General features: G+C 43.9%; 1 protein-coding gene across 1 annotated transcript in view; it reads right to left on the reverse strand.

The window, feature by feature from the left end:
• Positions 1-20805, reverse strand: part of LOC146782831 (rhodopsin kinase GRK1-like) — a 315996-nt gene that overhangs the window by 18737 nt on the left and 276454 nt on the right. The window contains exon 7 of the mRNA XM_085640123.1: positions 4807-5008. Within this exon, the coding sequence (XP_085496249.1) occupies positions 4807-5008 (202 nt within the window). The remainder of the gene's footprint in view (positions 1-4806; positions 5009-20805) is intronic.

The following is a 20805-nucleotide window of genomic DNA, read 5'->3' on the forward strand; positions in this document are numbered from 1 at the left end:
TGTGAATGCAATATTGGAAAGGAACTGAACTCGCTGATGTGTAGATAGATAGATAGATAGATAGATAGATAGATAGATAGATAGATAGATAGATAGATAGATAGAATAACCACACTGGTCGCAATAATACTGCCTGACCTAATCAGCAGTGTAGCATTGGGGCTGAGTGCGGATGCCAGTAAAGAAATCCAATAAGAAATCCAAACACAAGTTTTGGAAGAACGCTCACACAGGATAGCGGTGCAGAGGGTGTTTATTCCTTGATCTCCTATAATTGCGTGTTGTGTATTCTTATCAAGCATTTGAAAGAGTCTCTGTGGCCATAGTAAGGATGTTGTGAGCTTTTTATCAAATGTTTTATTCACTGGAGATTCACATATATTATGCACTTAGTAGAGAGGATGACAGAGAGGAAGACTTTTGAAATTTAAGTCACTAATAAATTATGAGAACATTGATGGATTACGGGTTGGGGAGTAGATCCTGACCAAATATGAATGTTAGGAGTCAAGTCTTGAATTTATCCACTGTCTCACCTGTGAAAAAGAGAAAGTAAAGTTTATTTACGTATGAGATGATTCCTAACCTCTGCTTTATTTTATTATTCTACTTTTTTAAATGTCTGTGCATGATTTTCACTTTGTTTCTTTCGGTGACTTTTACCAGTTATATGATGGCGCATATTGTAGAATTCCTTTCAATCCTTTTCCTGTGTTGATGAGTATCGTGGTATTTATATTCTATCCACCACTATTGTCATTATGTGATCAAGCCCCTTTGAGGCCGAAACGTGTCATTGGGATCAAGGAATAAACACCCTTTGCACCACAAAATTTTTTAAAATAAAATGCTGTATTTTTCATACAAGCCCATGATTTCATTAATGAATATGAACAGTTTTTTTTACTACAGAATATGTCCAGTATTGCACTACAGACTATCGGGCTATTCACAAAGGTTACAAGTTGCTCATGAGTAATTTACATGTGTAAATTTACTCTTACACGTTTGGGTAACTTTTCTAATTTTGGCTGTTTACAAAATCTGAGAGTAAATTCACTCAAAATTGTAGACTTACACGTCTCCACCCCCTGAAAAAAGGAGTGAAGCCTTGTTAAAAATATAAGTAGATATAAATTATTGTTACAAAAATATTATAAACTTAGCAGATATTTTTTATTGAGCATAAAATATTTTAATAACCATTTTTGCATTTAAAAATGAAAGTAACTATAAATGTAAATAGGTCTCCCTATGGTAAAGCATAGGGAAAAAGAAAAATATTTATTCAACTTGGAAATATTTTTGATCTAAAACATTAATGTAAATTCTTTTTATATATTTATTTTAATTGTAGAACTAAAAGAGAAAATGCTACAACCATATTAACTAAGTTTTTCACTAAAATTAATTGATTTACACTAGATTAAATTACATTAAAATTCACAGTTAAGTTATTTTTTTAAATGCAAAAGAGGTTATTAAGATATCTCATAATTAAATTAAAACATGTACAATTTTTATAATTAAGCATTTATATTTTTAACTATTTAAATTATTTCAATGTAACATTATTTGCTGTGGAATTTTATTTCAAGTCCCTAATTCCATTATTTTGTAATGGGAGGGTATTGCAGTACCATTGGTTGGCCGTGTGTGGTACTGGTTTTATTCCAGATCTTAACTGGAGTATTTTATTAATGTTGTGGGTCCCTTTTTGGCTGCAGTAACTTTGGAAGTGCAGTTTGTGACTAGGAATGGGCTACACTTTTATGGGTGGGCAAATGCTCCTTCTTAAACGATTCCCTGACCCTCCCTGACCCTCTCTTAACTCTCCTTATTCCTCCCTATTCTCCTGCACTTTAGTAGTAAGTATTCGTCATTTTGCAGCCACTCACCTCTGTCCCTCCCACATTTACTACTAAAACGTGTACTTATATATGAGGAGACTCTGCATATGTCCAGTGCTCCAATATTAAATATGCCCAGTGTTGTACTGTACAATGTATACAGTTTTGTGCTATAGAATCTGTCCAGTGGTATACTACAGAATGTATCCAGTGTTGCATCCATGTTGTACTAGAGAATATTTCCAGTGTTGCAATACTTAATATATCCAGTCTTGCCCTATGGAATGTGTGGTCAATGTTTTCCGAAAAATGTGTTATACTAGAGAATATGTTTTATATTGTACTACAGAATATCTCCATTGTTACACTACATATTATGTACAGTGTTGTACTTTAGAATGTGTCCAGTGTTGTACTACTGAATATGCCCAGTCTTGCATTACTGAATTTTCCCAGTGTTGCAATATTGCACATGTCCAATGTTGTACAACTGAATGTGCCCAGAGTTTATTACAGAATGTGCCCAATATTTTACTACAAAGTGTGACCAGTATTGAGCACATAATGTGTCCAATGTTATTTGACAGAATCTATCCAGCGTTGTATTACGAAATGTGTCCATTCTTATTCTAACTAATATGTCGAGTGTTGTAGTACATACTATAAAATATGTCCAGTGTTGGATTAGGTACTACAAAATATGTCCAGTGATACTGAATATGTCTAGTGTTGCAATAGTGATTATGTGCTGTGTTGTACAACAAAATGTGTCCAGTGGTTTACTGCAGAATATGTCCAGTGCTGTACTACATGTGTCTCGTATTGCAATACGGAATATGTCCCAAGTTATACAACAGAATGTGCCCATTGTTTTACTACAAATGTGTCCAGTGTTGTGCTACAGTGTGTGTCCAATATTGTACTATATGTTTCCAGCATTGTAATACAGAATGTTTCCAATGTTGCAATACTGAATATGTCCAGTATTTGAATAGCGAGTATGTCCCATGTTATACAACAGAATGTGCCCAGTGATTTACTACAGAATGTGTCCAATGTTGTACTAAAGAATGTGTCCAGTGTTGTTCTACAGTATGTGTCCAGTGTTGTACCACATAATGTGTCCAGTGTTGTACCACATAATGTGTCCAGTGTTGTCCTGCAGAATGTGCTCAGTGTTCTAATACAGAATGTGCCCTGTGTTGAACTACAGAATGTGTCCAGTGTTGAACTACAGAATGTGTCCAGTGTTGAACTACAGAATATTTTCAGTGTAGCAATACTGAATATGTCCAGTATTGGAATATTGATTATGTCCCATGTTATACAACAGAATGTGCCCAGTGTTGTACTACTGAATGTGTCCGGTGTTGTACTACAGAATGTGTTCAGTGTTGTTCTACAGATTGTGTCCAGTCCTACACTAAAGAATATGTCCTATATTGTACAACAGAATGTGTCCAGTGCTGTACTACAGAATATTTCCAGTGTTGCAATACTGACTATGTCCAGTATTCAAATATCGATTATGTCCCATGTTATACAACAGAAAGTGCCAGTGTTTTACTACAGAATGTGTTGTGTTGTACTAAAGTATATGTCCAGTGTTGTACTACAGTATGTGTCCTGTGTTGTACTACATAATTTGTCCAGTGCTGTAATACAGGATGTGTACAGTATTTTACTACAGAATGTGTCCACTGTTGTACTACAGAATGTGCCCAGTGTTCTACTATAGAATGTGCCCAGTGATGAACTACAGAATGTGTCCAGTGTTGAACTACAAAATGTGTCCAGTTTGTACTACAGAATGTGTCCAGTGTTGTACTACAGAATATTTCCAGTGTAGCAATACTGAATATGTCCAGTATTGGAATATCGATTATGTCCCATGTTATACAACAGAATGTGCCCAGTGTTGTACTACAGAATATGTCCAATGTAGCAATACTGAATATGTCCAGTATTGGAATATTGATTATGTCCCATGTTATACAACAGAATGTGCCCAGTGTTGTACTACAGAATGTGTCCAGTGCTGTAGTACTACAGTGTGTGTCCAGGCTTACACTAAATAATATGTCCTATATTGTACTACAGAATGTGTCCAGTGCTGTACTACAGAATAATTTTAATGTTGCAATACTGAATATGTCCAGTATTGGAATATCGATTATGTCCCATGTTATACAACAGAATGTGCCTAGTGTTTTACTACCAAGTGTGTCCAGTGTTCTACTACCGAATGTGCCAAGTGTTGAACTACAGAAAGTGTCCAGTGTTATACTGCAGAATCTGTCTAGTGTTGTACTACAGAATGTGTCCAGCGTTGTACTACGAAATGTGTCCAGTCTTGTAATAAAAACTATTTCCTATGCTGTAGTATAAAATGCGTCCATTGTTTTACTACAGAAAGTGTCCAGTTTGTTACTACACAATATGCCCAGTGTTGAACTAAAGGATGTGTCTAGTCTTTTATTACAGAAAGTATTCAATGGTTTACCACAGAATGTGTCCTGTGTTGTATTATATAATGTGTCCTTTATTCTACTACGCAGTAAGGTAATAATAGTTCTGTGGATTAGTGGCATGCCTCAAGAGCCGAATCCTCCTATCAATGTGCTATAGAATATGCCCTCAGTGTACGACCCACATGCTCATCGTTGTAGCACAGCATATGCCAATTAGAATTGCTGGTCAATGTACTACAATACATGACCATCTACACTCCTCAGTTTTTATCACTGACTAGTAAAGAAATGTGTTCTGCTCTAGGGATGTACTAGGACTAATACCATTACAAAACATATGATCTTGCTATTTGCAATAGTGATGGTGCACTAAGCTGCCAGTTCAATAAGTACTAAGAAGCCTCGAAAGCAGACCCTGGCATGGTTTTGGGCCCCAGGGGCTGTGAATACAGAAAACAAAGGCAGAGTGGGAAATCCTTAGTTACCTCCTTCAAGTCGGCCCCAGTTCATCTTTTTAAACCATGACTGTTGTTTCAGCTCTGAGCAGTTGTCATTCTTGAAACCAAGCCTTTTCTGAGGGTCCTTCATTAGAAGCCCCTCACACAGGGCCTTGCAGCAAGTACTGAACTTCTCGGAGTAGGAGGCAGGGTCATTCAGAATGCGCCGGGTGACTTCCTTGGTCTCCACCTGCCAGGAGGGAGAAAGGAGGCAAAAGTACCGGGAATTTGGTCAATAAAAACACAATATGGCACTCCATCTAGCTTTCCTGATTCCCAGCCCAAGAAAATTTTATATGTGCATTCTGGCTAGAGGACATGAGGCATGAAGTGCAGATGCTAGGAATCCAGGGTGGAGAGAGTGAGGGACGATGAGTGGTGATGTTAATCCACCGGTTTTATCCTACTTGTTTTTTTAATTTCCACTTGTGAATTCCTCTTGTTCACCATATTCAGTGGTTCTTACAATTTTGGTCAGGCACGCCAGTCCATTATATTGAATGGTTGTCATGATCACATCAAATTTACACACGCAATTGAAAAAGAGAAGATCGCATTTCTGGACGTTCTAGTACAAATTGATGTTGATGGAATCAAGACTAATGTGTTTATGAAAGCCACGGATCACAGCAATTGTTTCACTTTTAAAGTTTCCATCAAGAATCACTGAAAAAACAACTCCCATTTTCACAATTCATCAGATTGAAAAGAATCACATGTAATCCTCAAGAAACTGCAGAATCCATAAAAAGTTATGCTACAAGATTTTTGGAAAGGGGATATCCTAAAACGTTGATTGAGGAATCTATCAGAAAAGTGAGCACTAATAATAGATCTACTTTATTAAGACCAAAAGATTTGAGAAAACAAACACCCAGTGTATGCATCCTCAAGCACTGTACGCAAGGTAACACCATTAAAAACATCATTAAACAAGCATTTGCAATATAGGTCTCGCATTATTAAAGTTTGAGCTATTGGTGTTGCATTATTTAGCAATGCCAATAGCTCAAACTTTAATAATGCAAGACCTATTGCTTGATGATCTTTTTAAGAAAAATATAGGTTCATAATATTCTGTGTTTCCGGGTTGCATGAAAGCAAATCCGATTGTTGGACATATTCTGTATGCCCCTTGAGTGTGAGAGAGTTGTAGTATGTAAAACGATCTATGATTGGAGCTTTCTCGGCATCTCAGCCAATCCCGGTGCGTGCGTGGAACTTCTAAACACTAATCGGCTGTGAAGCTACTGCTAGGCATGAACACTTTCTCAGCTGTATACTCTCCGGTTCGGTGGGTGCTACGCAGGAGGGAACTGGCTGGCTGACCAGGTGCTAACATTTGGTCTGTAGGGCATGCGCGGAACCGATCACTTTCGCGTGCCCAGTGGCGGTGCGTGCAGCCGGTGAAGACAGCGCCTGTCCCCTTCCGGGGCTCCCGTGGTGAAGAGGGAGCCCCGGCGCCAAAGAGGAAGTGCGGGAGCAGAAGTCCCGGGTCCCAGGAGGGGGCCCGGGTGAAGAGTGGCCAGTCGCCGTTCAGGAGGATTCCCCCCGCAGAGTGGGTGAGTGGGGGATTCTCCATTCGTCCAGTGGTTTGTTTCCTGAGCGGAGCGGAGTTTAAAAAAAAAAAAAAAAGCGAAAGTGAAACTTCATGCTGGCTTGCGAGGGAAGGGGGACAGGAGATGTGCACGACGCGTGGCTGTAAGCGCGTACAAAGGCTCCAATCCGCCAAAAGCCTGCGCGTGCCCATCTCCTGTCCCACTTCCGAGGCAAGTCAGCAACAATAGATCTCGCTGGCGACAGCAGCGCTTCGCGCTGCGTTCGCCAGGCGAGACCTAAAAACATTGGAGAATGATAGAAACAAAACCGGATCTAAGACGCATATCTGATAAAAGAGTGGTTTTTGCTTTTCAACGTTCCCAAAATTTAAAGGAATTATTATCCAATAAAAAAAGAGAGTGTTATAAAAAGTTTCAATGGCATGCAAAAATGTGGAAACTGCACACATTGTAATAATGTGATCACAGGCAACGAGTTTATGCTTCCTTTACATGGCACCAAAATCGCATTACAACATTCAAGCACATGTGATAGAATGAATGTAGTGTACATGATTAAATGCCCTTGTGACAAAACATATGTGGGTATCACGGAGAGAAAAATCAAAGTAAGGATCACGGAGCATAAAAGTAACATTTGTTTAAAAAAATGAAAAATCTACTGTAGCCATGCATTGGCTGGAAGCAGGACATAATATCTCACAGTTAAGAGTCACTGTCTTGGAAGCATTGAAGATTCAACCAGATATTGATCCTCATAAACAATTGCTCAGATCTGAGTTCTTTTGGATGAAAAAATTGAACTCCATGCATCCCAACAGGATGAATGGACCATATTGAACTTGCTTATTTTTAGTAAATATTTCAGCAGCATATGTTTTTGTTCAGTGGGATATTTTGTAATTTTTTGGTTAATTGCACATGCAGCGTCATGTATGATATGTTTATGTATGCTGAGTAAACAGTAGGATACATATCTACTAGTCCACACACATATTTTACATAAATTCACTATTCCATATCGCAGTATATATAGTATTTGCGCTTGAAGAATCTTTATCATCCAGAGACACCTTTCTTAAAAGGAGCATTTACCTTTAAAAACGCGAATCGAGCGAGAACCCGTGACCGTGTTGTGTACACGTCTCACGTAAAGGAGGAAGCACTTAGACACACGTCAGTTCACCGTGCCGAATTCACGGTAGCAACAACGCGTATGGCTTCGGAGAAATACAAGGCGTGCCACTAACTAATTAGTACGTGTATACGGGTTCCCAGAAATGAGAGCGTTCGGTTTTTCAGCCTTTCAACAGTTTCAGCTAATCATTTTTCTCTACCGACGAAACTAACAAGCATTGGCATAGCCAATAGGTTTCGCTTTTTGGACCTTATAAGTATTTAGTTATGCAGCACAATATCCTTGGTGCAACAACATCCACTGTTGCATGACTAAACACTTATAAGGTCCCAAAGGCGATACCTATTGGCTATGCCAATGCTTGTTTAGGACTTGTGCTCTGCGGTAAAGGGAATCTGCTTTTAGGCAGAGAAGAAGGTTGCTCACACATAAAGGTTGGGCACTGGCATAGGTCTGGGGCTAGAATGGGGTCACGAGGCTGCTAGTCCAGCTATATAGTCTGCAGCTGACTACGAAAATGCCAGGGCACCCGGAGGGTGAGGAGAGTGGCACTGCTACGGATGGTCTTTGCGCTCACAACAGTCTCCTTACTCGCTTGAATTATTCATACAGTTGTATTCCTGTATCTGGCACTCTGTAAACCAAGCCTTCAGTTGGTAAAATTACAGGTATACACCCAACATATTCCTCCCTGCATTAAAGCAATAATAATTCATTTGAGACGCGCAGTGCATTTGGGGGCATATCAGCAACGAGGCGATATAAAATTATCGCCGCTTTTGCGTCCGTTTTCGGGTGAAAAGCGGCGATAATTGTATCACCTAATTAGCAAGGTCACGCTATCGCGTGAAACCTTGCATTAGCGCCCAGATTCTTAACGCCCAGCTTTGCATCTCTAATGAGATGCAAAGTGGGCATTCCTGACCTGATATGACTGGAGAAATGTCGCTAAGCGACATTTCTCCTATCATCAAGCCCCACGCTATGAAGCATAGCGGCAAGAAAAGTAGCGATAACCCCTGTTATCGCTACTTTCCTTATGCCTGCTTCAGGACTGACTTAGCCATGATATCCTATGGAAGGTGGATATCATGGCTAAGTATGTGAGGCCCTATCATCAAGTTAACGCCAAACTTCGTGAGATTATCGCTGGGTTTCCAGCGATAATCTCAAGTTTGGCAGTTAGCGCTAGGATTTTTATCGCTTTTGAGATAAGCGTTGCTAATAGCACGCCATCTCAGCGATAAAAATCCACGTTAGCCGGCAATAATTATCCTAGCGCTAAGTGCGCTTAGCGATAATTATCGCCGGTTGTTGCTGATATGCCCCTTGGACCTCTACGGAGATTGAAGAGTTTTCATTATCGAACTAACAGGCCTCTTTTTTTTCAATTACATGCCGCTTTTTATTCTCTTTTTCTAACAAACCCAACGTGTTAACTCCGATGTCCCAGCCTCAGAAGGGAAGCGCTCCCTACAGTTTCATCTCCATTTTTTTTCAGTGATGAGATAAGTGCTCATGGCAGAGGTCCAGGAGATTTCAATTCCCACCCATTTCCAGAAACAAGCCACGCACGGGTGACTGGAAACTGCTGCTGGAAACCCCCAAAAATACAATAAGCAGAGGCACAAAGGAAAGAAGCTGCAGGTCAGAGCCAGCTCTAATAGACACATCAAATATTGCCTGAAATAATACAAAACTCATTTCTGTGGTTAGGAAGTCACAGCCATGGAAACTGCTACCGCTCATGTTAATTTATGCTACTCGTTTTCACAGGCACAAACGGGCTCTTAAGAAATGTGCTTTGGAATATGTCATGCAAAAGACACACAATTGATGGATGGAATGCAGAACAAATCAAAACATTCACCCCCAGTCAAGAGATCTGGGTTAAATCCATCATTCTTTTGCTCACCATGCCCACCAGTTTAGACCTGGCCATATGCAAATCAGTCTTGACCATGTGCCTCATGGGAACAGTCCAGCCCGAACTGCCAAACCAGGTCCTCCCTGGACTGGAAACAAGCATCCTAGGACCGGTTTTGGTTTTGGTTTCGCTCTCCCACCACACAGCTCCGCCTGTGTGCCCTGATGCTGCTGTTGAAGTCGAGGCCCTCCTCCACCCGCAGGCTACCACCTGCGCCTCATCCCTGGTGGCCAGTGGTAGGCCCTAGGTTTGTATCTTTGTGCCCGCTTTGCCTTATGTCTCCCCCTCGCTGTCCTTGATTTGTGCCCCTTTTTTTGCCTTCTGTCTCCCCCTCGCTGCCCCTGATTTGTGTCTGTTTTTTGCCTTCTGTCTCCCCCTTGCTGCCCTGATTTGTGTCCATTTTTTTGCCTTTTGTCTCCCCCTCACTGCCTTTGATTTGTACCCCTTTTTTTGCCTTCTGTCTCCCCCTCGCTGCCCTTGATTTGTGTCCGTTTTTTGCCTTCTGTTCCCCCTCGCTGCCCTGATTTGTGTCCGTTTTTTTTGCCTTCTGTCTCCCCCTCGCTGCCCTTGATTGTGCCCGGTTTTTGCCTTCTGTCTCCCCCTTGCTGCCGTTGATTTGTGCCCATTTTTTGCCTTCCGTCTTCCCTTCGCTGCCCTGATTTGTGCCCTTTTGCCTTCTGTCTCCCCCTCGCTGCCCTGATTTATGCCCGTTTTTTGCCTTCTGTCTCCCCCTTGCTGCCCTGATTTGTCCACTTTTGCCGTCTGTCTCCCCCTCGCTGCCCCTGTTGTGCCCGGTTGCCTTCAGGTGCCCCCACCGCTCCCGTTCCCGCCGCTGCGTCCCCTGCGGCCCTGCACCCCTCATTGCCCATTTGCTGCCCCGGCCTCCCGCCTGCCACCTGCTCCTCCCTCCCACATCCCCATATATGGCGGACGCTGGCACACCTAAGGCAAGCCCGTCTGCGCCCGTCTGTGCCTGGACCGCGCCCAGTGCCAGAACCCCTGGTCCCCGCACCCGCCACGACGACCACCGCTGCTACGATGCCAGCACACTCCACACTCTCAACCCCGGACAGACCCACACCTGCTTCAAGGCCGCCCCGAAATGCACACACGGTCCCTTCACCTGCCCGAACTGCAGCTACACCAGCCTCAGAGCCGCCGAACAACCCACCAAGAAAGACCTCAACCACCACCAATGCATACTACTAAACACCCGCCCCGCACGCAAACCCGCCGTCGAGCTCTGGGACCTGCTCAACACATCATGCCCGGACATCGCCTTCCTAACAGAGACCTGGATGAATGACTCCTCCGCACCCGACATCACCATAGCCATCCCAGACGGCTACAAGATCACCCACAGAGACCGCACCAACGGAGTCGGAGGAGGAATCGCCATCGTCCACAAGCACAGCATCAGGGTCTCGACCAGCACCGACGACACTCCCAGCACCGCCGAACACATGCATTTCCAGATCCACACAGACCCCAACTCCACCCTCAGAGGCACCCTCGTCTACAGACCCCCCGGACCCCGACCCCAGTTCAGCGACTCCATCGCCGACTTCATCAGCACGCATGCCCTGACCTCCACTTACTACATCCTCCTCGGAGACCTGAACTTTCACCTGGAGAACAACAGCAACAACATCTCGACAACCCTGATCGATAACCTCGCCAACCTCGGACTAAAGCAACTCATCACAATGCCCACCCACTCCGCAGGCCACATGCTTGACCCCATCTTCTCCGCAAGCCCCCACGTCGCCTTCAGTCACACCACCGAACTCCTCTGGACCGACCACCGCTGCATCCACTTCTTCCAGAAACCCACAATACACCACCGCACCCAACAGATCCCTCGCCGCTGCTGGAAAAAAATCACCGAAGACCAACTACACGCAAACCTCGCTCTCAGCCCACCCACCGAACCCTCCCACACCGACGACTCTGCCCACAACCTCAGATGCTGGATCGATGACTGCGCCAACACCCTCGCCCCGCTGAAGAAACCCCCCCACAGAGACACAAGCAAGAGGGCCAGCTGGTTCACCCCAGAACTACTAGTCTCCAAGCAAGCCTGTGGAAGCTAGAGAAGAAATGGCACAGCAAACGGACTCCGGACTGCCATGCAGCCCACAAGGACACCACCCGCAACCACCATCACCTCATCAGGACTGCCAAGAGAACCTCCTTCAAAGACCGCCTTGACAACAACGCACACAATAGCAAGGAGCTCTTCAACATCGTGAAGGAACTCTCCAACCCCAGCTCCAACACCAACGACATCCCGCCGTCGCAATCCCTGTGTGACTCCCTCGCCACTTTCTTCCACCGCATGATAGCAGACATCCACGACAGCTTCAACACCCAGACAGCCCCAACAGACAGCAACACAACAATCTCTCTGCCCACCATCAACTACAACCTCCTGCTAGCCTAGACCAGCGTGAGCATCGATGACACCATCAAGACCATGAGCACAATCCACTCCGGCTCCCCATCAGACCCATTCCCGCACCACATTTTCAGCAAAGCCAGGAGCTCCATCGCACCCCACCTGCGCAACTTTCTCTTCCTCGAGACCGTGACCTTCCCAGAGAGCTGGAAACACGCCGAGATCATACCACTACTAAAAAAAACCAAGGCAGACCCTAGAGACCTCAAGAACTTCTGACCCATCTCTCTGCTCCTGTTCTCGGCCAAGGTCATCGAGAAGATCGTCAACAGACAGCTAACCCGATACATCGAACAAAACAGAATCCTGGACCCTTCCCAGTCAGGGTTCCACAGCAACCACAGCACCGAGACCGCCCTCATCGCCGCCACCGACGACATCAGGATACTGCTGGACAACGGTGAGACCGCAGCCCTAATCCTCCTAGACCTCTCCGCCGCCTTTGACACCGTCTGCCACCGCACACTACACGCACACCTCCACGCCGTAGGGATCTGAGACAAAGCCCTGGAATGGACCACCTCCTTCCTCTTCGGCAGAACCCAGAGCGTCCGCCTCTCCCCATTCCGATCCGAAGCCTCGGAGATCATCTGCGGCGTACCCCAGGGTTCCTCCCTCAGCCCGACACTGTTCAACATTTACATGGCCCCGCTAGCACACGTCGCTCAACAGCACGACCTCAACATAATCTCCTACGCTGATGACACACAACTGATCCTCTCCCTCACCAAGGACCCCATCACCGCCAAAGCCAACCTCCACGAAGGAATGAAGGCCATCGCCGACTGGATGAAGACCAGCCGACTGAAGCTGAACTTGGACAAAATGGAGGTCCTCATCCTCAGCTCCAACCCTTCAGCCTGGGATAGCTCCTGGTGACTGACGGCACTGGGGAGCTATCCGGCACTTCAACACCCTCCGCATGCTCCGCAAGATCTACAGGTGGATCCTGACAGATACAAGAAGAACAGTCACACAGGCCCTCGTCAGCAGCAGACTCGACTACGGAAACGCCCTCTACACGGGAGCCCTGACCAAGCTCATTAAACGACTGCAACGCATCCAAAACGCCTCGGCATGACTGATCCTCAACGTACCACGCCACGGCCACATCACCCCCCACCTGAGAAACCGTCAATGGCTGCCCGTGAACAAGAGGATCACCTTCAAGCTCCTCACCCATGCACACAAGGCACTCCACAAGACCAGCCCAGCCTACCTCAACAAATGACTTTCCTTCTACACCCCCAACCGCCAGCTCCGCTCCGCCGACCTCGCACTCGCCACCATCCCACGCATCCGAAGAACAACCACCTGTGGGAGGTCCTTCTCCCACCTCGCCGCCAAGACCTGGAACACCCTCCCACTGAACCTACGACAGACCCAAGACCTGCTGACCTTCAGGAGGCTACTCAAGACCTGGCTGGTCGATCAGTAGCAGCCCCCCTGCAACTTGAGACCCTCACGGGTATGTAGTGCGCTCTACAAATGTTGTTTGATTTGATTTGATTCAGCCAGGATAGCCTGATTCCAGTGGCACAGTGAGCCCAGGACCCACGTCTGGGCATACCTGGCGCACTTAGGGCGAGAAAGCTAAAGACACACAATTGATGGACGGAATGCAGAACAAATCAAAACATTCACCCCCAGTCAAGAGATCTGGGTTAAATCCATCATTCTTTTGCTCACCATGCCACCCCAGTTTAGACCTGGCCATATGCAAATCAATCTTGACCCTGTGCCTCATGGGAACAGTCCAGCCCGAACTGCCAAGCCAGGTCCTCCCTGGACCGGAAACAAGCATCCTAGGACCGGTTTCGGGGTTTCACCCCTCTTCAGCCAGGATAGCTTGATTCCAGTGGCACAGTGGCCCCAGGACCCAAGTCTGGAATATGTCATGACAAATCTATCATTTGATGTGTTGAAAGCGGCGCGCACTCGCTTCTCACAAACATGCCTTTTTATGATTCAGGGCAGAAGTCACATTAAATACAAACGACCCTAGCAAATTTCTTTATACAATGTATTTATTGTTCCATCCATATTGGTTCGAAAACAAGATAATTATGTTTGTAAACATGGTGCAACTGTGACCGGGAAAATGTTAAGGACTTAAAAATCTGTAATCTAGGTAATATAAATGTCTAACAGAAGTTACAATCCGAATTCATTTTGGCGTCTTTTATGTAGATGTTTTGAATTGGGCCCAAAATACAAACTCCCACAGACCTTTGGGTAAAAATAAATCAAGAAGCCGCAGGATTTCAAGTGGATCCCCCATGTAATAAACTGGCAAATGCGTGCTAGAACACCCCCCGACTCCCTTGCAAATGAAAGGGTTCCTCCTTCTCGGTGTGAGGTCATTGTGGAAGGTGGGACAGCGATCAGAGATAGAGGCACGTATTTAGGCGGCTGGCATCCACGACATTGACAAATCAAAGTCCATGAGTGTCCAGAGATAATTAATTATTTCCCATGCGGTTGAAGAAAGGGAAGATGTCGCTCTGTCGGAGGACATCGCAGTCGCACACCGGATATCGATTGTAGCAAGCATTCTGCAGGGTGATGATGGAAGAAGCCCCATGACAAGATGACAGCCCAAGCCACTCAACACGTAGGAACAAGTTGTCTGCGGTGATCACAGCAGCAGTGCTGCCTGCTCAATCCTGAGGCTGGGGAGGAGTGCAGGAGCACCAAGAGAAATTGTTGGACGTGCAGTATCCAAAAAATAGAAAGGAAAGTGAGTCCAGAACAATCAAGGAGCCCAGAATTGAAGAAATAAAAGCACAGAGACAGCCAGGTGAGAGCCATGTGGGCTGGTTCCAGCGTAGAGAGGCTCGAGTTAGAGCAAGCACCGCATTGTTTGGACACGGAAATGAAGGAAAAGCGCGCACGCCTCGTGCTAAAAGTAAAAAAAAACAAGTGGCGGCAAAAGTGAAAGCGTTTCCCTTGCGGGAGTGAGCAGCGCCAGGAGCGATAATTGCTAACACATGGTGCCAAAGCTCGCTCCCGCAAGAGAATCCCCAAACGTGCACACGTTGTTATTGAAAGCAATGCAACGCGTGCACGTTTTTGAGGACAAAAGCAGATCGATTCCAAGAGGTTCCCCCTATGCAGCGCATGTGCGCTGCGTTGGCGAGACCTAAAAATTAGAGCGTGCAGGTTTTTCAGTTTCTTAGCATTGCAACAGAGTCAGTTAATTATTTCCACTACCGGCTAGTTTAAAGCTAGTTCGCATGTCAGTTTCCCTGATTCTGAGTAGCGTTTTGTTGAAAGCAGCGTGACGCTATAATAGTGGGATGATATACAGCAAGGATATCATAAGCTGTATATTATACCATAGCTGCATGACACATGACCTTAGAGTTGAAGGATGTCGGTGAATACCACAATTATAATCTACAAACTAACTTTTTTCGTCAAGTGTACTTTGATTAGCAGAGATAATAGTGCATAAGTCATATCCATTTGCTTTTAACACGTTTGCTTGAAACAATTATGTTATTTGAATTTGTGAGCAGCAGATTAATAACATGAATACATGACCTTGTGCAAAGTATGATATAAGAGTGTACATATAATGTTTTGTTGTTACATGATTATTAGGAATATGGACTGATGTGGCTCTTGTTTTATATCATTTCTTTTTAGACCCCTGATGAAGGGTCCACATAGATCCGAAATGCATTGCGTTTCGGAAAATATTGGCAAACCATGAATTACTGATATATGGATTTTGGTTCGTTAAATGAGGAAAAGATTTGGAAATAAATTGATGATTCAATCAAAGATGCAATTGAAGAATTTTGTTTATTGAACTGATACTTTTTTAGTTTAACTTTGGATGCTTTCATAGTAAAAGTGCACACATCCACCAGGGACTGGCGCGCCTGACCTGACATATTATTGTTGAAACTAGGCACTGCAAGACACAGTTCGGCAGATGTAGTAGCACCAACATTAAACTTGTGATATATATAAAGAACGTTGGATAATTGAGTGCACTAAAAGATATCATATTTTAACCTTACAATTTTGGACCACTTAGATACCAATTCAAGTGCTCACCCCATCTGAGCTTGAAGCTGTTGTTGTGGACATGGTGACTCGAAAAGTGTTTCCTTACCTTTTCCAAATAGATTATTCTCCCTTAAACAGTCACAGGCAGCCTTTTGGTTTGATGCAAGTCCAATTTATGTTTAAGAGTGCAGCACTGAGCGAGGTCTGTTGACCCCTGAAAACAAATCCATAAATTCCCTCCTGTAAATTAGGCCCTCTCCTTCAAGCCTCAAGGTAAGAATTAGCTAATGTATGCCCATGCCCTTGATAAAATGAATGCATTCAGTACCTATAAATGTCAAAAATAACTTTTGCTTCCTAAAGCCCATGAAGAGGGTGGTATACCACCAGGAAGAACCGTTACGGATGGGTATTTCTCAGAAAATGTATTGGCGTAAATCACGTCCTTTCTAACAGAATTAGAGACAACTCTTCCCTTATACATAGACACAAGGTAAGCTGATGGAACCCAGATTTCCATCCTCATACACCAAAATCTGTATGGTTTCTGTTAGAACTTAATTTCTGCTGGCTATAGAACTCTGTGCACTTTACTCCTGCTAACCAGTGGTAGAGTGCTTGTGCTCTTCATTTCAACATGATGAAATTGGTATATACTGGATCTGTTTATTTCATTTGCCTATGAGTCCCTAGTATATGGTACAAAATATGCCCAGGAGCAGCAAATTATATGCCACCAATGGACTACAGCAGTCATGGTGCCATCCACTGCAGTGGCACTATAAAGTGTGTGTCTCCAGGCATACCAATGTAGCCTGGCTGTGTTATTTTAAGCTGTACATCCAACCTGTAAAAATCAGCGGCGTAATAGGGAAAATTAAATAAATAGATATATCCTATTCTGTCGTCTGTCGACTCCCCCCACGCTTCACCCCACCGCGCTTACCTGCACCGGCCGCAACAGGTCAAAGTAAACTTTTTGACAGGCCTAAATCTTTACTTTAATTATTTATGTCATCACTAAGTAGGCCTTATTACCCATAGGGCAAGGTGCATGGCATTTAAACAGAAGACATATAAAAGTTTAATGTTAAACATGTCCTTGCAGTGAAAACGCCCTCAAAGCTTTTTTCACTGTACCATGTTGGATGTTCCCTAGGAAATCATTAGGATAAAATATTAAGGTTAGTAAGTGTTATCACCCCCAAGGAAACAGCTACAGCTTTAGTTTTTGGACTTTTAAAAATATTTATTGCAAGCCAAATTCACTAGTAAAGTTGGATTCATGATAAATATTTTGGAAAAATGACTTTTAGAAAGTCACCTCTGCCATGTCTGCAGTCCCCAGAAGCTAAATGTGCATATTGCTCTCTTCTTTCTGCCAGTCAGTAATTAGCATTCTAATGAGCATGAATGAGTTATGAACTTGCTCCCAGGACAGGGACAAAAGGCCTTGGATGTGAGGAAGTGTTGTTGTGCCCTTGGCACTACAGCCTGTGGACTGGGCCCAAGGACTCAGTTAACATCAAAGAGGCCTACCCTGTCACAAGCAGATGTAGCTAACACCCAGGCATGGGCCTTTCTATTTTTATTCCAATTAGTCAGACCTCCACCAAAGTGGACATCTTCTTGACATCACAGTGATAGATTCTGCTGGAGTATGAAGACCTGCTTGATATGTATGCTTGGTGTTTTTTATGACATTGGAAGTGCACTTCAAAGGAGGGTATGAGAAATGTGGTTGTTGGTTGACTGGGGTGTGAGCTCTGGTAAAACAACAGCCACAATCCCTTGCAGGGTGAACCACAAAAAGTCACTAAATTAACCTGTGCTTAACCCTGAGTAGCTTGCCACAAAAAGCTTTCAAGCTTAACTTAAACGCAATGTGTAAAGTATTCATGCAGCACACAAACAGTAATAAAGTGAAACACAACACAAGAAAAATTCCAAACAAATGTAAACAATGGAGTAAATTTTAATGCATGATTTGACACCAAAACAACAAAAATCCAATCAGTATAACTGGAGTTATGAATTTTCAAAGAAAAAATGGAAACGTAGCGCCTACAAGCATAAAGCGCCAACTGCCGCAATTTGGTCGCCCTCTACTGGATCTAAGTCAAAAGTTCAGGCCAACCGTGATGGAGCGCATGTTAAATACAGTCCCAGATTAGTCCTGCTGAAGGTTTACCTTCTGAAGTTTTGTGCCAAGAGTCCCGTTCACATTGGAGATGGTCTCAAGGAGCAAGGAGAGCATAAAGGGGCCAGTCGCCGTGGTGCAAAGAGCAGGCAGAGCATCGCAGATGGGCTGACTGGAGCTTTACCTTAGCTGTCCCCGTGGGCTGTCGATGGGGTCAATGCTGCTGTGTGAAGAGACAGGCTGGTGGCAGCTCTTGCAGGATTTTGGTGCGAGCAGCGCGGTTACAGTGCAAACTGGCTCATTCACGGTAGAAAAGAGCCCAGAAGCTTGATTCCAAGAGCCACACTAAGGGTCCAGGACCTGAGAAGCGCCATTTTGGAGTCAGGAACTCAATGAAGATGGGTCCAGGAGCTTCAGGAGAGCCTGTTATGTCCCTGAGGCTCAGATCAGGAGGCCAGCAGACTCTCTGTTTGAGTCACTCTGGGATCCTGGGTTCAAGATGGAGTTGAAGGTCCAGTTCTTTTTCCTCAGGCTAGAGGACAGCAGATCAGCACAACAGGGCAACAGTTCTTCCAGAGCAACAGTCCAGAAGAGTGGAAGTCCTTGTAGCACCATAGCAGTCATATTTCCTGGCAGAGTATCCTAAGGTCGAGAAGTGTAATGAAGAGTTGGTGTCTGAGGTCCTTCTTCTATACCCTGGTGTGTAATGTGGGAGAAGCTTCTTGACAGTGGCTTCCCTGCCCTGGCTCCAAGCTGGCTGAAGTGACAATGCAGGGTTGTTAGGCCCTTTGTGTGAATGCAGAGGGTATACTGTTCAGTTGTAAGTGGGGCTGTGCTCAACTTCACACCCCATCCTGTCAGCACATGGCCCATCCAGGAACACCTAATCCTTCTATTGTTTGAATGTCAGCTACACCCAGTCATGTGACCCAAGACAGGCACAATAGGGCAGGAAAATACGAGCTTTCTAAAAGTAAAAGGATCAATTGATGGACAGAATGCTGAACAATGGCATGCATTCACCCAAGTACAGAGATCTAGGCCTTAATCCATAGTTTTTTTGCTCCCCAGGCCATTCCAGGTTAGACCCAGCCATATGCAAATCAATCTTGATCCTGTTCCCCATGGGAACCGTCCTGCCCAAACTACCAGGCCAGGTCCTCCCTGGATGGGAAACCAGTATCCTAGGACCGGTTTTGGGGTATCTTCCCTCATCAGCCAGGCTAGCTTGTTGCCTCAAAGGGAACCATCTCCGGCAGTGCCCAATTGCCGGCAAGAAGGCATATATTATGAGCAAATAACCAGCGCCTTGAATAGTATCTGAAAAAGGAATGCACTACTGTGTCCCCGCATAAGAGATTGGAAAACGAACTGTAGTTCAGTGAAGAAAACAGATAATACTAACGAGGTGCATTCTGGGGATTGCAGTATTTGGAGTCTACGATGAGATCCTGGAGTCTCACTGTGGTGTATAAAAATTGGATGTCATGCCGCAAATTCCATAAACGGCTCACTTGTGAATAAGGCTTGAAATAAGCTGAAATGCATCAGGAGGAAGTTAAAGATCGTAAGCAAGCTGCCTCTTTATTGAATAAAACGCCTGATGTCCATGAGCTCCGGTGTGCCACGTTCTTCTTTGTGGAAAGATAAAGAAGTTTGTGTTGTATATGTATATATATATATATTCACTGAAAAAACCATAGGTTTCAGGGCCGTTATAGTTAGTTGGACATTTCACTCATACAAAACCATAGAAATTCCCCCGTTATAGTTAGTTCAGCTACGGTGAAAAACCTGAAAAAAAAAAAAAAAAATAAATACATAACTTAGCATTTAAAAAACCGTACAAATTCACTGAAAAAACCATAGGTTTCACACACGTTATAGTTACGAATTAGCATTTAAAAAACCTTGCAAATTCACTTAAAAAACCATAGGTTTCACACATGTTATAGTTAGCTGGACATTTCACTCGTAAAAAACCAATGAAATTCCCCCGTTATAGTTAGTGCAGGCAACTATAAATCACGCGACCGCAATCCTCTGCTGATGACGTCAGATATTACATCACTGATGACATATGTGTCTTTATGAAAAATAAATATTTGTAATATATGTATAGCTAAAGATTAATGGAAGAAGACATGGGTAAATAAGTGTCTAAATACAGTGAAGTAATATCTGACGTCATCAGCAGAGGATTGCGGTCACGTGAGTTATAGTTGCCTGCACTAACTATAACGGGTGAATTTCATTGTTTTTTTACGAGTGAAATGTCCAGCTAACTATAACATGTGTGAAACCTATGGTTTTTTAAGTGAATATATATATATATATATATATATATATATATATATATATATATATATATATATATATATATATACATATATATATATATATATATATATATATATATATATATATATATATATATATATATATATATATATAGATACATATATGTTTATTACCTACTGGCAGTCGCCAGTAGGCATTTATAGTTAGGACCTAGTTTCCATTAGAAAAGCATTTTTTGACTTGCCTATAACGTTGGCGTTGTTTACTCAATCTTCATGAAACTTTCCCAAAAAGAGTCAAAGTAGGTCTTGTGTGCCATGGAAAGTTTGGGGGTGATCTGTGGCGTGGGGACCAAGAAATAGGGGTGTGATAAAGGGAGTGTTTGTAATGTTAATTCCCATGGAATGCGTTGTTGAACCTACAGCCCGAACTGCTCGATGGAAT

The sequence above is a fragment of the Triturus cristatus genome, chromosome 12 (assembly GCF_964204655.1).
Source record: "Triturus cristatus chromosome 12, aTriCri1.1, whole genome shotgun sequence".
Classification (NCBI taxonomy): Eukaryota; Metazoa; Chordata; class Amphibia; order Caudata; family Salamandridae; genus Triturus; species Triturus cristatus.